The sequence below is a fragment of the Hemibagrus wyckioides genome, linkage group LG11 (assembly GCF_019097595.1).
Source record: "Hemibagrus wyckioides isolate EC202008001 linkage group LG11, SWU_Hwy_1.0, whole genome shotgun sequence".
In the NCBI taxonomy this organism is placed as follows: domain Eukaryota; kingdom Metazoa; phylum Chordata; class Actinopteri; order Siluriformes; family Bagridae; genus Hemibagrus; species Hemibagrus wyckioides.
The window spans coordinates 17,099,809-17,114,554 of record NC_080720.1 but is presented as its reverse complement, the minus strand read 5'-3'; the positions used below and the strand labels follow the sequence as shown (position 1 = coordinate 17,114,554).

Sequence of the window (14,746 nt, the reverse complement as noted above, 5' to 3'; positions counted from 1 at the left end):
ATAGAAATGCCTGAGGTCAGTCCATACTATAACCATTTTTTAACCTCTGGTCCTTTGTTACACCATGAAACAATAAACGATAAAGGCGAATAAGTCGGGAAATCTGGTTATGTGGTCAAGCTCTTATTTTATTACAGCAAAAAAAGGCTGTCATTACACACTAGGATTTGAAAGGTCTTGGAAAACATAAAGCAATCTGAGCTAAATATGCTAAGTAAGGTAAACTAGTTTAAATAGAAAACTTAATTGATTTTATTGAACAAGTAATTATCAAATGTTTGGCCAAAATATAGCGAGCGGTATGGATGTACTACTGCACTTCATGGTCCTAAAGCCGCTTGTGTATCGCCACCTACCGCCTATTCGAAGAACTGCAGGCTCGCGTGTGTTCGCACAGCTGCAGAAAGCCCTTATCAGGACAGCTACAAGTACACCAGTGGCAGAGGCTAAATATATACGAAACTTGCAAATAGACAGAACAATATCCTCTCAGCTCACTTTGAGGAATGTTTCTGTATATGGATCCTATTTTCAGCACGAGCCGGGTAGAGAAGTATGATGTAATTTTCTTTATTCTATATGAGATGATCTTTATTGTATAATTTAACATTAGAGAACATATCGCACAAATTTGGAATAGATGTCATATGTATTATCTCGCAGAATGTGACTAGTAATAATATGCAAAGACAGCTGATATCGCACAATGTACACCGACTGAACTGGCCTAGAGGTCGGTAACGCGCATTGTCAATAACTCAGAGAGCACATGAAGGCAGCATGTATGTAGCCGACTGCTCAGGCGCTGAACTATCCAATCAGAATGCTGCTGAAGGCCAGAGAGGCGGGGTTTTGCCGTAATACAGGTGGAAAGTTAATCCATACACACCACCCGTTTCCGAAACGTTTCAAGCTGTACATCTGAATGAACGCATATACAGTCATTGTTCTGATTCACATAGACTCCGAAACATTCAATAAATACACATGTCCAGTATCAGGTCCAGTTTGTACCTACACTCAATGTCCTGGAGAAGGTAATGCTAGCATGTACTGTAGAGGTACAGGTCAGTGTTCAGTGACTGTAGTTCTGCAGCTAAAAGCACGAGCTGTCAATCTTCTACCACCGAGCGTCTTAAAGGGCAGTTCCGTCATCATGATAATTATCTCAGCCGCAACATTATTAAAGTTAATTAGCTGTACTACTGACGTCATAGTTATTAGCCCGTTTGACTGGTCACATGAATGGAATGAGATTCATCCAAAACACCTAGGTGGTATTTCACTCCCTGAGCACTTTATTAGGAACTGTACACACACACACACACACACACTTATCTAATCAGTCAGAAATGAATCTCAGTGATTTTAGCCTTTTATTAATACATTAAATAAGTATTAATATCATTATGAATTTTGTTTTCATTTTTAATCTAGCAGAATTCTATTTATTGTAATTGTTTTGCTACTGTATTCAATCAATCTTTTTTGAGTCCCAAAAATGAAATAAAATATTAAAAAAAACAAACCTGTGTGTATACATATATACACTATATTGCCAAAAGTTTTGGGACACTCCTCCAAATCATTGAATTCGGGGGTTGGGCTTGGCCCCCTAGTTCCAGTGAAAGGAAATCTTAATGCTGCAGGCCAGTCAAGTTCCTCCACACCAAACTCTCCCATCCATGTCTTTATGGACCTTGCTTTGTGCACTGGTGTACAGTCATGTTGGAACAGGAAGGGATCATCCCCAAACTGTTCCCACAAAGTTGGGAGCATGAAATTGTTCAAAATGTCTTGGTATGCTGAAGCATTCAGAGTTCCTTTCACTGGAACTAAGAGGCCAAGCCCAACCCCTGAGAAACAACACCTGAATTCAATGATTTGGAGGGGTGTCCCAAAACTTTTACCTTTTGCCAATATAATATCTATCTATCTATCTATCTATCTATCTATCTATCTATCTATCTATCTATCTATCTATCTATCTATCTATCTATCTATCTATCTATCTCTCTCTCTCTCTCTCTCTATATATATATATATATATATATATATATACACATATACATATACACACACACACACTACCGCTCAGAAGTTTGGGATCATTCAAAAATTTTATTTTTTTCCAAGGAAACACACAAAATTAGTCTGAATAGAAAATAAGAGCAAAAGAACAGGACATGCTGAGATGTCAGAGTTACAAATAATGATTTTGATGGAAATGATGAATGTTTTCTTCAAACTTTGCCTTCATCATAAAAAAAACACCTTTTGCAGCAATTACAGCCTGGGCATTCTAGCTGTCAATTTTTCAAGATAATCTGATGAGATTTTACTCCATGCTTCCTGGAGCATCTCCCACAAGATGGATTGGCTGATGGAGTCTTCCTCCGTAGCTGAAATCAAGCTGAAATATGCGAGTGATCCCAAACTTTTGAGCGGTAGTGTATATATATACAGTCAAGCCTGAAATTATTCATACCCCTGGCAAATTCTGACTTAAAGTTACTTTTATTCAACCAGCAAATTTTTTTTTTGACCGGAAATGACACAGGCTCCTCCCAAAAGATAATAAGACGATTTACAAGAGGCATCATTGTGGAAAAAAATATTTCTCAGCTTTTATTTACATTTGAACAAAAAGTGGCATGTCCAAAATTATTCACACCCTTTGCAAACTGTCACAGTCTATGGGAAAATCCAAAGTTCTATACCATTCCAAATAGTCCAAGCTGTTCTAAAGCATCCTGATTACCCTGATTCATTGGGAACAGCTGTTTTGATCAACTCAACAGGTGAAAAACAGAAGCTCTCGGCTGTTGGTTTGTGGACAGTCATGGCTAAGACAAAGGAGCTCACTGATGACCTGCGGCTGCGCATTGTGGCTGCTCACAAGTCAGGAAAGGGCTATAAGACCATATCTAAATGTTTTGAAGTTCCAGTGGCTACAGTGCAAAGTATTATTAAAAAAAGACGTTAAAAACAAGACGTTCCGCACTGAGAAAAATCTCAGAGGACGTGGTCGGAAGCCAAAAGTGACACCTGTGCTGGCCAGGAGGATAGTGAGAGAGATAAAAAAGAATCCAAGGATCACCACCAAGGCCATCCTGATGAATCTGGGCTCTGCTGGTGGCAACATCTCAAGGCAGACAGTCCAACGGACACTGCACACCGCTGGGTTCCACGGACGCAGACCAAGGAGGACACCACTTCTCCAGATAAGGCACACAAAAGCCCGCTTGGCCTTTGCAAATGCTCATCTGGACAAAGAAGACGACTTCTGGTCTTCTGTTTTATGGTCAGATGAAACAAAAATTGAATTGTTTGGCCACAATGATGTAGCCTACATTTGGCGTAAAAAAGGAGAAGCCTTCAACCCTAAGAACACCATCCCCACTGTCAAACATGGTGGTGGGAACCTAATGTTTTGGGGGTGTTTTTCAGCCGGTGGACCAGGGAACCTAATCACAGTAAACGGCACCATGAAAAAGGAGCAATACATCAAAATTCTCAACAACAACATCAGGCAGTCTGCAGAGGGCCTTGGGCACCAGTGGACATTTCAGCATGACAATGACCCAAAACACACAGCAAAAGTGGTGAAGAAATTGTTAGCAGACAAAAACATTAACGTTTTGCAGTGGCCCAGCCAGAGTCATGACTTAAATCCAACTGAGAATCTGTGGAGGGAGCTAAAGATCAGGGTGATAGCAAGGAGACCCTCCAACCTGAAAGAGTTGGAGCTCATCGCTAAAGATGAATGGGCAAAAATACCAGTGGAGACATGCAAAACACTGGTCAGCAATTATAGGAAGCATTTGATTGCTGTAATAGCCAATAAAGGCTTTTCTATTGATTATTGAGAAGGGTATGAATAATTTGACATGCCACTTTTTGTTCAAATGTAAATAAAAGATGAGTAATAATTTTTTCCACAATGATGCCTCTTGTACATCGTCTTATCTTCTGGGAGACGCCTGTGTCATTTCTAATCAAGAAAAAACTCGCTGGTTGATTAAAAGTAACTTTAAGTCAGAATTTGCCAGGGGTATGTATAATTTCGGGCTTGATAGAGAGAGATATATATATATATATATATATATTTTTTTTTTTTTTTTTTTTTTTTCATATTTATTTATTTAATCACTTTAGTGCTTTCAAACCGTTTTTAATTCACCTTTTAAAATATACTCCATAATAAAAGACACAACTTGGTGCAAATACTTTATTTTTCTGGAATCCTATTTGTTCATACACTTTGTAAAAAATAGCAATAACTGCTCGGGAAGGAAGCAGAAAACTGAGGCGAAAACCCTGGAAATGCATACAGTAATGCTACCAGTTGGAGACACCAGAGGGCGATATTGCGACCATTTCCAATCCGAGGGAGAGGCATTACAACCTCCATCTGTACACTGAAACTGTGGACCATAAGAATACAGTGCTGTTTTTTCCCTTTCTTTCTTTCTTTTTTTTTTTTTTTGGCAAATCTGGTCAACAAATAACAGTACGTTTAAGAAGTACCACCGATAAACACTGCTTCCAGAGAAGAAATTATCGTGATGATCAAACAGTGGCACAGAACAGGCATCAAATTCAGACAGAGACGAGAACAAAGAAACCATCTGGAGGTTTGTCAGGTGAATTAGAACAAAACACATCACATATGATGTCCAGAGTAGTTAGACATTCTACATAATATATTCCAATAGCAGTGATTTTGTTAGTGGAGCATTAACCGTGTACATGTGCTTCTTATCTCTGAGGTTCTGAGGAGTTCAGGATCAGGCTAATATTAAGAGAGATCTAACACTGCCGAAAATGAAGACATATACCTGAACATATAACTTTAAATCATTTTTGTCCGGACTGCAGATTTAGTTTAAGCTCATCAAGAAAATTTAAATGAGGACAATAATGTGGACGTTACTAAAAATACAAAATAATGGATATATAGTAGTACTGAGGGGGAAAAAAAAAAAAAAAAGGCTTTAAGCTAAGCAGTAATCACCCTACAGCTTCTTCATACAAAGAACCTCTTCAAGCTTTATTTCCATCTGCTCAAAATAGAAAATGTATGGAAAAAAAACCCCTCTGGAATCTTGGATTAAAATCAATATCATTCAAGAATGGTTATAAAATTAAACTCTATTCCAAAGTATATTTTAAAAAAAGCGTTTTCATTAGCGAGATTAAACATTTGGTCAAAGACATGGCTAAATCGGTGTCCAGAAACCCCTCTCGGAGTGGTGCGTATTAATCGGGCAGGTGGGCATAAAATGTGTAAAAGTGGGGTATAACATTTCTGACCCTGTGCACTGGTGTTGCAGGAGGTATTGGTTCAACAGCAAGGACCATTGCTACACCCAACAGAACAATTTCACAGCCTTCCGACAATACAGAAAAAGAGGCAGTCTCTTCAGCTGAGGTTAAACCTTGGCTATTAGGGGGAAAAAAAGGAAAGAAAAAGAAAACAAGGACATTTCTTAGCACATTTGTCCGAAGTGCCCAAGCCTGGCCCCGGTCTCACACTCGAGCCCAGACCCCCCGCAGCTCACGTCTTGGCTTGTACTGCGAGCAGAGGGAAAGGCAAGCCGGGTCAGCTCTAAGCGTTCTGCATCTCTTTGCCGATCTTATAGCTGAGGATCTTGTTCCAGTCGATCTTGGTGCGGGTGACAGGAAGCGGTCGACGTAAGGCTTTGAAGGTGGTGTCCGACATATTCTGGTAGTTCTCATTGATTGCCGTCTGAGAGACACAGAAAAGACCCAAAAAAAAAAAAATCTCTTGGTTTCATTGTTTAATGCACGACAGAAGACGTCTTTCAGACAGTGAAGTATAACAGCAGAAGTGCACAGTCACCAAAGTAATATAAATGAATAAGAACAAATTATATAAGGACATGTTCCTACCTGGTATTCAGTCTCTGCATTGTTAATAACTTTAACAAACTCTTCAGCAGTCTGCTTCGGATTCTGTTAAGAGATATGGACAAGCACAACTTAAGCATGAAGAAACTTTAATGAACTTGACTGGTGTGAAGTGAAATGCTACCAAATGCAAATTCCTTTTTCTCATTTCCCATGTCAAAAATATGTGAACTGAAAGCGCCCGGCACCCAAGCCTCTTCTACTGACATAGGGTCCTGACACCTCTAAGGCTCTTGTGGCTGAATGAGCACAAATCTCCACAGCCATGCTGGAAAATCTAGTGGAAAACCTTCCCAGAAAACTAAAGGATATTATAACAAAGGGGGACTAACTATATAAAACACATACAACTATTGCTCATATAGAATTTTCTTTGCCAGACAAGTGATATTCACTGTCTAACCACTTATGCATTGGTACAGTCAAAACGTGACTGGTCTTAAATACTGCAGTTGAAAATGCTCAGCCTCGAAGCAAAGCTTAAAATACTCATTTATATGTTGGGGAACTGAATCCACCAAGTTGTCAAAAATACTGACAACTTGTCAACCAGCATTTTGTACCAGCATACAGAACATCTGCGAGATCAGGAGTGCATTTAAAGTGGGATTTTAAATAATTCAGTTCTCTCTCCCAGCTTTCTGATGCTTTTCTGTTTTCCTCTATTACAAGGTTTCTTATATAAAACAGACAAACATCATATGGCTCTGTGGGGTCCCACGATAAAGTAAACTGTGACTGAACAACAGGACAGTTCATTGTGGAATTAATAGTCATGTTAGTTGGGCTTTAAATAGCTAGGTAGAAGTAATGCTTCAGTGACAGAAAAATAGTTACTGTATATTCCTTATTGTAAAATAATTATGTTCCAGTGTTGTGCCTGTGCAGACCACTAACATGAGACACATGGAGGCTTACAGCATGAAGCATAAGCTGGTGTTGATGCTTCTACCACAAAGTTCCCTCTCATTGTTGCTTTGATTTCCCTGACAATTATGGTACTTAACTATAATTCTCTCTCTGTAGTTTTTATCCACAGCCAAATTATAGTGTCATGTAAAGGAAAACATTTGAATGACACTATAATTTGGCTGTGGATAAAAACTACAGAGATAGAATTATAGTTAAGTACCATAATGTACTTAACTATTACTATTTGAATTATCCATAAGGTCCAGGGAGATCATTTGCAGTTTTCCTTTTGAGGTCCACTTTAACAGGACAGAGTATGGTACATTTAAATAGAACTGTATGTAAGAACAATCTGTAAAAAAATATGTGGTAAAACATACGACTTGGACACCCAGGTATACACATCTGTGGGTTACTCTGCTTCCACTACAGTATGAGAGTTAAGAAAAACTTACACTGAGTGTAAATATTACAATCAAATATACCACATTAGTGCAACAGATTTTCAAAGTGAAGTTTTTAAACTGTAATATCCAACAAAATAAAAACACACCATTTCAAGTTCATTAAGTCTGGGTGTGCAACATGTTCCATATGCTTAATATTTTGTGACTATTTCTCACAGGCAGTGACTCACAGAAATGTTGAGAGACTCTTGAATGTCCTTGTGGCTGACAAGTTGCACATTGCCATCTTCATAATAATGCACCTGGACCTTGAGGACGCCCACCAGCGGAGTCACGCCCTGAGACAAGGTGAACTTCCACTCGGACCGACAGCGGCCGTTCCTGCACACACACAGACGCAAGCACGGGACAACACCTCAGGGATTTCCTCAGACGGTTTGTTAGGCAAAACATAGGCAGTGACACAAAGAATGAATGCTGCCTTACCAGAAGTTTTTGGGTTGAAACTGATGTCCTTCAATGCAGGCAATGATTGTTTGGTTGCCATCAATGGTTTTCCCATACACCTACAGGAAACGAGAGGATTGTGGAAGTGCACAAACACTGAACACTTTAAACATTTCAGGAAAAATGTTAACATTGCCCAAGGGAAAAAAATGAATAATATAACCAAACTGAGACAGGGAAAAGTCAGAATGCTCAAAAAACTGGTACTAAGCTCTAGTACTAAGAGAAAAATGAAGCATGGCTAGGAATCAGGGAGAGATTTGAGACTGGTCCCAAGGCTCCTAGATAAGGATGCAGGTCACTCACAGTGCACACTCCAGTAGGGTAATGATCTTTGATGTAGGCCCTGATAGCAGTGTCACACGCATCCCTCCATGGCTCCAGAGCTGCTTCACCCTCGTAGGCCTTCAGATCGCTTGCCTCTTTCTTCAGGTGGTCAAACTTAAATGACAGCTTGTTTCGCGGGTCAAAGAAGCGCCCGTTTCCCAGGTCTCCATGTTCCGTGATCAACACCTGCATTTTAATAGGGGTTTCATGTTACTCCATTTAATGATTCAAAACAATAAAAAAAAAATTAAACTGACTGTTATTTATGTCAAGACAGGTGTGTTTAAACAAATTTGTGAGAAACGGTGACAAAGCCAACAAATGATTATGTTAATTAACAGTAAGCTAATGGAAAAGTGCAAAGTACCTGATCTTCTTTAAGTTTGGCGGGTGTAAACTGATCCATGTTATACTGCGCAAAAGCACTGTTTTATTCAGAGAGAAAAAATGAAAACATTTCAGTCAAAGCATTAAAATCTGATACAGTTTAGTACAGTTAATCTCACTCCTAAATTGAGTGGGAGTGAAATTGCCTTTGAGAGAACCATCAAAGCAAAAGAGTTGAACTCTACTGTATTTTATCTTTATTGGCCAGTACGGAAACATAAGAGAGACATTTTCTTATAATAACAGGACTTTGAAAGCAAGCCAAATCAGTGTACAAAATGATGGGAACTGCTATGTGGGAAGATGTGTTTTTATGAATTCAATAAAACCCAAGCTTCCTTGAAAGAGCTGATATTTAGCCAACAATTTCAAAATAAGGGGCTAAGTTCTGGACTGAGATTAGTTGTAGATCACAGGTTAAGAACAGAATTAAAGACAGTACAGTCCTACTGAATTTGTGACAAAAATCAACACTCACTTCGCCGCCCGTTCCCTGAGCAGGCTGTCATTGTTGAGCAGTAGCCGGACATCTATAATCACACAACAGCATTCTCAGTAAGTTTTGGTTGGGACACAAAAATATGTAACATCGTACAGAGCTGCTTTTCAATTCTAGCCTGACAAGTATAACCCTAATGAGATACTGCTGTAACATGAAGATTAATCTAATTGGCTAATTATTATGTCTTTCATGAGCAGAGAGTCATCACATCATTAGTTTCTGTGGGAAATGATTCCTAGTTGATTTAATCCTCTCTCACCATTGAAAACTTCATTGAATTCTCCAGGTGGCGCATGGACAACAAAATTGGAAGCAATGCGGACCTGTTGCGAAAAAAACAAAAACAAAATCAAAAATCTAAACTGACAGGCGATAGAAATAATATATTGTTTGAATTTAGCAAATTATATTAGGACAAAATGAACAAAACACAATCATGCATTTTAACACAAGTTACACCGTTAGCCTTTATAACTTCCTCTCAACTTTTTCAAGGCGTCTGTTATTATTTTGTTGCTTTTGATGTATGATGTAGATTAAGAAGTTTGAACTGGGACCCAATAAAAAAAAAATCCAGTCAGATATAATGCAATATTAACATGAAAGCATATGTGGTGTTTGCATTGTGGTGTGTGACCCGTTTACACCTTAAATCCATTAATAATCATTTCCTGCTTTGTCCTGGTTAGGTTCATTTTAGGATACTTTACTATCTTGTTTATACTTAACCAATAATAATTTCATTGAAAAATATTACAGGCAGGTACAAACAATATTAACTGTGGGAACGGAAAGGATTGGTAAACATTCTCAGGACCAGGATTGGTTAAGAGTCTGTGTGAGCATGTGACCCAAAAAAAAAAAAAAAAAAAAAAGCCATACAGACCCCAAGTTTGGTTTATTGCCCACTACATGTCAACAACACAGGAACCTTGCAACCTTTGCATGCAACCTTTCTTAGTGTAAATTCTAGCATGTTTTTTTTCTTCTTAGAAGAGATAAAGCGTCTCATGATTTTCTATTTCAATTAGACCATAGTGACTTCCAGACGTTGTTCTCTGGTCTCAGCTCTATAGGCCGCTCCTTAAAAGGGTGAGGGCTTTTCTTAGCAATGCTCATATAAGCTGAGGCCTCGTCACAATTCCCTCCCCTCTGGCACCACAGCAGCAAGAGTAAAACACAGTACACACAGACTCACAATACTTCCCCTTTATGAAAAGCCTGAAGGAGCTGCCCGCTCTCTCTCACCTTACTTTCTGAGACTCTCTATGATTCAGTTTTCAGATCTTTTACATGAAAAGCATCTCAGGTCAGTAAAGACGAGCAAACAGTGCTAAAATCCCTCTCTAGCACTAATCGTTTCCTTTTGCATGCTCAGCATATATAACGAGACAAATGGATAAACACAGGAATGAACGAAAACACAAGCACAGTTACTTCAGAAAAGTTGTATTTTACATCCTAACAGTGAAGACTGAGCACACTGTGATTCAGCACTTGTGATGGAAGTATATTCATTGTCTATATAAATTTTTCAGTGAGCTACCAGTACTACTGCCAGGTCCTGCTATGAAGAGTCATTTCCCTTTACACAGATGTAGAATGTACACATATATATGTTAATCAACTGCTGTTGTTTTTGCAGTGTGTTCAAGCACAACGTTTTGCAGAAGTTGTGAGATGACAGGAAGTGATCTGCCAACAGCCTTGCTTTTTGTCATACACTTTATGTGTCAAGAACATTTGGCACGTTTCTGAATGACTGCACAGACACAGCAGCAACAACACAAACTCACATGAAAAACGCTGCAAGATGCTAAATTATATAAATTTCTGAACATAAATATATAGAGGTACGATAGCAAACATATAGCAAAAAAAAAAAAGTTATAACCAATCAGGAAGGGGTTTGTAAAGCTAAGTACTACAGGTTGGGTACAGGAGAACCCTGCAAAATATTTGCACTGACACTATGTGACAACAGCTGTGTGATGCACACTGCTACATAAAATGTTAAACAGGAAGTTGTGATAACCTGAATTAAAAACAAGATTATGAGGCAACTGGAAAAGTGCCTCAACCCTACACAAATCTAAAAATACTATTTCTTAGAAATAAATAGGCAAGTTTGACCAAAAGGACTCGATAGACATTGTGGCAAAGTGGTTGGGGAATTTTCCTGAAGCTTTTATTTGGAAGGGCCAGACGTCTGCCAGTTGGATGATGATGGATTTCCCCTCCATGTCTATTTAATGCTATCATTTGGAAAAGAAGTTTTTAGTCACCATGAAAAGTCAGGAGGCCTAAAACACTCACACACCTTCCTAATGTGAAATGCCAGGAGGACAAGATAGAAATGCAATGACTATAAGAAATGAATATCTGCTTATCTGCTACGTCAATCTCGCTTTCATCTATTTGTCCAGGTAAAATAAAATGTAATTAAACATGGACATGAATCAACAAGCACCAACTGTTCCAGAGGCTACAACAACCAAATAAAGCCGGGTGAGCTCACAGCATGGGTACTAGTCTAATTACTATTAATCTATGATAAATATTCCAACCACAATCCAAGTAATATTTAATGTGGAATGACTCAGGGTGAAAAGAGACACTAAACTAAAGCCAAACCTAAAGATGTAAACTACCTCTCAAATCTAAGACAAGCAAATTTGTGACCTTAGTGACATTTGCAAGGTTTCCTATTTGTATATATATTTAAACGTAATGACCTTCATGCAGGTGCAATCCATTTTGATACTTAACTACTGCACACATCGGCCACAACCATAATTCCACAGGAATGAGGAAACGGACAAAACCGATCATAACTCTCCTGATAGCACTTACACCACCTTTAGACACTACCTAGACTCAAATAACGTCTTTGCCATGGAATGTGAAGACAAACCCCACAGCTCTTTACTTAAACACTACCACACAATGTAATGTTTTATTGATGGGGCAAAAATACAATGTGTTACTCAACCATATACTCATTCGCTTGCCTTCTACTTCACTAGCAAACTACTTTAGCATACATCATGTTAGTTTGCACTGTTTAGCTTAGTCACCTGGGTTTCTGAGCATCCATAACAAAGCTTTTAAGCTTTCAGCTACACAGTGGGTTAGCTAATCAATCTATTATTAATTCTCAACCCTTGGTAAGGCTAAATTAATATAACATTTATTATGTAAAACTGTTCCACTGGTTACAAATGTTAACTCGACTGATTTGGCCTGTTCCAACACAAAGTCTGTGGTATTCAGCCCAGGTCATGAGCATTTTATTTTCATGATGTCATAAAACCTGCTGGTTATAAAGTAGTTTGCTAACTGAATTACACCGAGTTGCAATACAGAAAAAAAACAACACTTTTTCACAAATACACTATTAACATGCATCAAAGTTTAGGACTCAACAATCAGGGAACAGCTAAGGCCACAGGCTCCAAACGTCAGAGCATAACTGAAATACCCCAAGCCTGCTTCTGCCGGTCTCTACATGAATCTAACCACATAACCGTCTCAAAAACTTGCAGGGAAGCAGCACCACTAAGCAGCGGAAGAGATAATGCGTTTGCAGCAGATTGCAGACACACAGAGGGATGGTGGAAGGAGGAAGGCATGTAGCAGCATGCACACACAGGGCTGGGTCTGTGAGACTCAGCTGAGGATCTAAACAAAGGCACAAAATCAGACAGATCAAATGAAAACACAATCAAAACACGATTTGGGGTCATGCACAGGAGTCTAGTGATCTTGTTTAAACATCAACGTTCATCAGTAAATTATCAGCTTCATAGAAACACATACTGGACTTCAACAAAAAATGAAAAATTGTGCTTAGCCCCAAAGCAGGAACAGAAAACTGAATTTCGCCTCCCTATTGTTAAGCAGATGGAGACAAAATGCAGATGTAATTACTTTTACATGCAAGTTGAGGAAAGGCTTGGTGACATTTTGCAGACGCAAATACAAAGTGTTGGAGCTTACTCGTCGGCTTTTTCTTAGCACTTCTCTAAGAGGAGTGTTGAGAAATGCTGTAACTAGCGAACTAGTTCACCGCACCTACACAAAAATAGCACAAATATACCGGATTTCGATAAAGTACCAAGGTAGCTCTTAGACCAAAAATACAATTGAATGATTGTAAATTAGGACAGTGCAGTCAAGTGCTTGATCCTACAGACTATTACAATAAACTTCAAAACAACTGAACACTGAAATCAAGGAGTCAGTCTTTCTGTCTCATACAATCATGCAGCTTGATGAAACATCTACATCAAACTTGCCTTAATACAAACCCTTTACATCACATTCACGTTTTCAAAAAGCTCAATAATATTAGTAATAATAAAAATCAAAACTGACAAATCCTTTTTTTTTTAAATTGTGAGGATACACCCAAACCACTCACAACTAATTCATTTAGATAAAGTTAGTTATGAATCACGCTATCAGCTGCAATATAAGGCTATGATTACAAATCGTACTAGTTTTCTAAAACTATTAAACTGCATTGGCCAGTTAAACTCCACAGCGGTCGAGTTTGATTACTAGCCACCCCAAAAACTAGCCAGGATACGTTCCAAATACCTTCCCATTTCTCCAAACAAGAGCACTTCATGGAGTGTAGAATAATGCCGTCCACACCCCATTTAGTGCACTAGACAGCCAACAGGAAGCGATTTGAACTCCAGCCGTCGGTTGATACGGTACTCTTCTCATATTACGGTGCAGAGTGCTAGCGAGCTCGCTAAGTGAGATTTATTCTGCACATTCCTGAATCCCGCAACTACAACAATCCGGGAACGCAAATAAAAATAAAAACCACTCATCTGAGAAAACGGCGAGAGAGAAGAAGAAGTTCAAAAGTTTTTTAATCAATTGTATCATACCCTCTCCTCATCAGTGAGCTGTTCGTCCGCCATCTTGGCTCAGCTGGACCAACCCTGTCAAAATGCATCACGGGAATTCGACGAAACGAATTGTGAAAGAAAAAAAGAAAAAAAACCCACACACACACAATCCTAATAAAAATGTAATTAATTTTGTTTCTTTTTGCCATAATATATACATATAAAAACACTTTATAAAAATTTCACGTATGTGTCACATTTTAGGTAACTCTATTAGCACACTCTTAAAGCTATAGCGATGCTTGAAATGTTTGTGGAAACATTACTGTACTGTACATAACAGTACTGTGCTGCTGTGATTGGGACAGTTGTGAATCCTCTGAGTGTGATATGATGGCAGGAAATGAACTACCTTTACACATCCCAATCTTGGGCAATATCTGATATCGTTTTATTTATTGCACATATAAAGGGGTAATAGCCTTTTCCTCTTAATTATAGTCATACTCATACATGAACAACAGTGTTTCCTTCATACTGTTGCTTTTTTTTTAATAACTTGGATAATGCTGCCTGTCTGTTAGCTTCTAGTTTTTGCTGTATTGCATCAAACTTGACTTAACACCTTAGCACTTAATCACAGAAGTCCATATATAAAACTCTATTATTATTTTTTGCCAGAATAAGAAATGTATGTGTGTGTGTGTGTGAGTGTGACCTTTGTGTCTTTGTTTACTCTGTTTAATGGTCAATTTCTTATTCTGGCAAAAAAAAAAAAAAATTAATTGAATAAATTTGAACATAAATTTAAGAGCAGTAAACAAACAATTGAAAACAATTGAAAAATAATTGAAAAAGAGCTGTATAAAGGCAAAGAGTTGAATATATGTTTTGAGTCTTCAACA

General features: G+C 38.3%; 1 protein-coding gene across 1 annotated transcript; it reads right to left on the bottom strand.

Moving 5' to 3' along the window:
• Positions 1-4,250: 4,250 nt before the first annotated feature.
• On the bottom strand, positions 4,251-13,949 carry capza1a (capping actin protein of muscle Z-line subunit alpha 1a). The gene is made up of 9 exons (XM_058403640.1): positions 13,881-13,949; positions 9,236-9,299; positions 8,953-9,004; positions 8,455-8,512; positions 8,067-8,273; positions 7,740-7,819; positions 7,484-7,634; positions 5,917-5,979; positions 4,251-5,752 (listed from the first exon to the last, which is right to left on the bottom strand). The coding sequence occupies exons 1-9, from the start codon at positions 13,911-13,913 to the stop codon at positions 5,612-5,614; spliced, it is 849 nt and encodes a 282-aa protein (XP_058259623.1). The 5' UTR covers positions 13,914-13,949; the 3' UTR covers positions 4,251-5,611.
• Between the last annotated feature and the right edge of the window lie 797 nt (positions 13,950-14,746).

What these genes read in the sequence shown, in the direction of transcription:
- capza1a (XM_058403640.1), bottom strand. Translation starts at nt 13,913, where the DNA reads ATGGCGGACGAACAGCTCACTGATGAGGAGAGG. An exon ending in CTCAGGGAACGGGCGGCGAA is followed by an intron (nt 8,513 to 8,952) that starts GTGAGTGTTGAT and finishes TGAATAAAACAG; the next exon opens with TGCTTTTGCGCAGTATAACA. An exon ending in ATGCAGAGACTGAATACCAG is followed by an intron (nt 5,753 to 5,916) that starts GTAGGAACATGT and finishes TGTGTCTCTCAG; the next exon opens with ACGGCAATCAATGAGAACTA.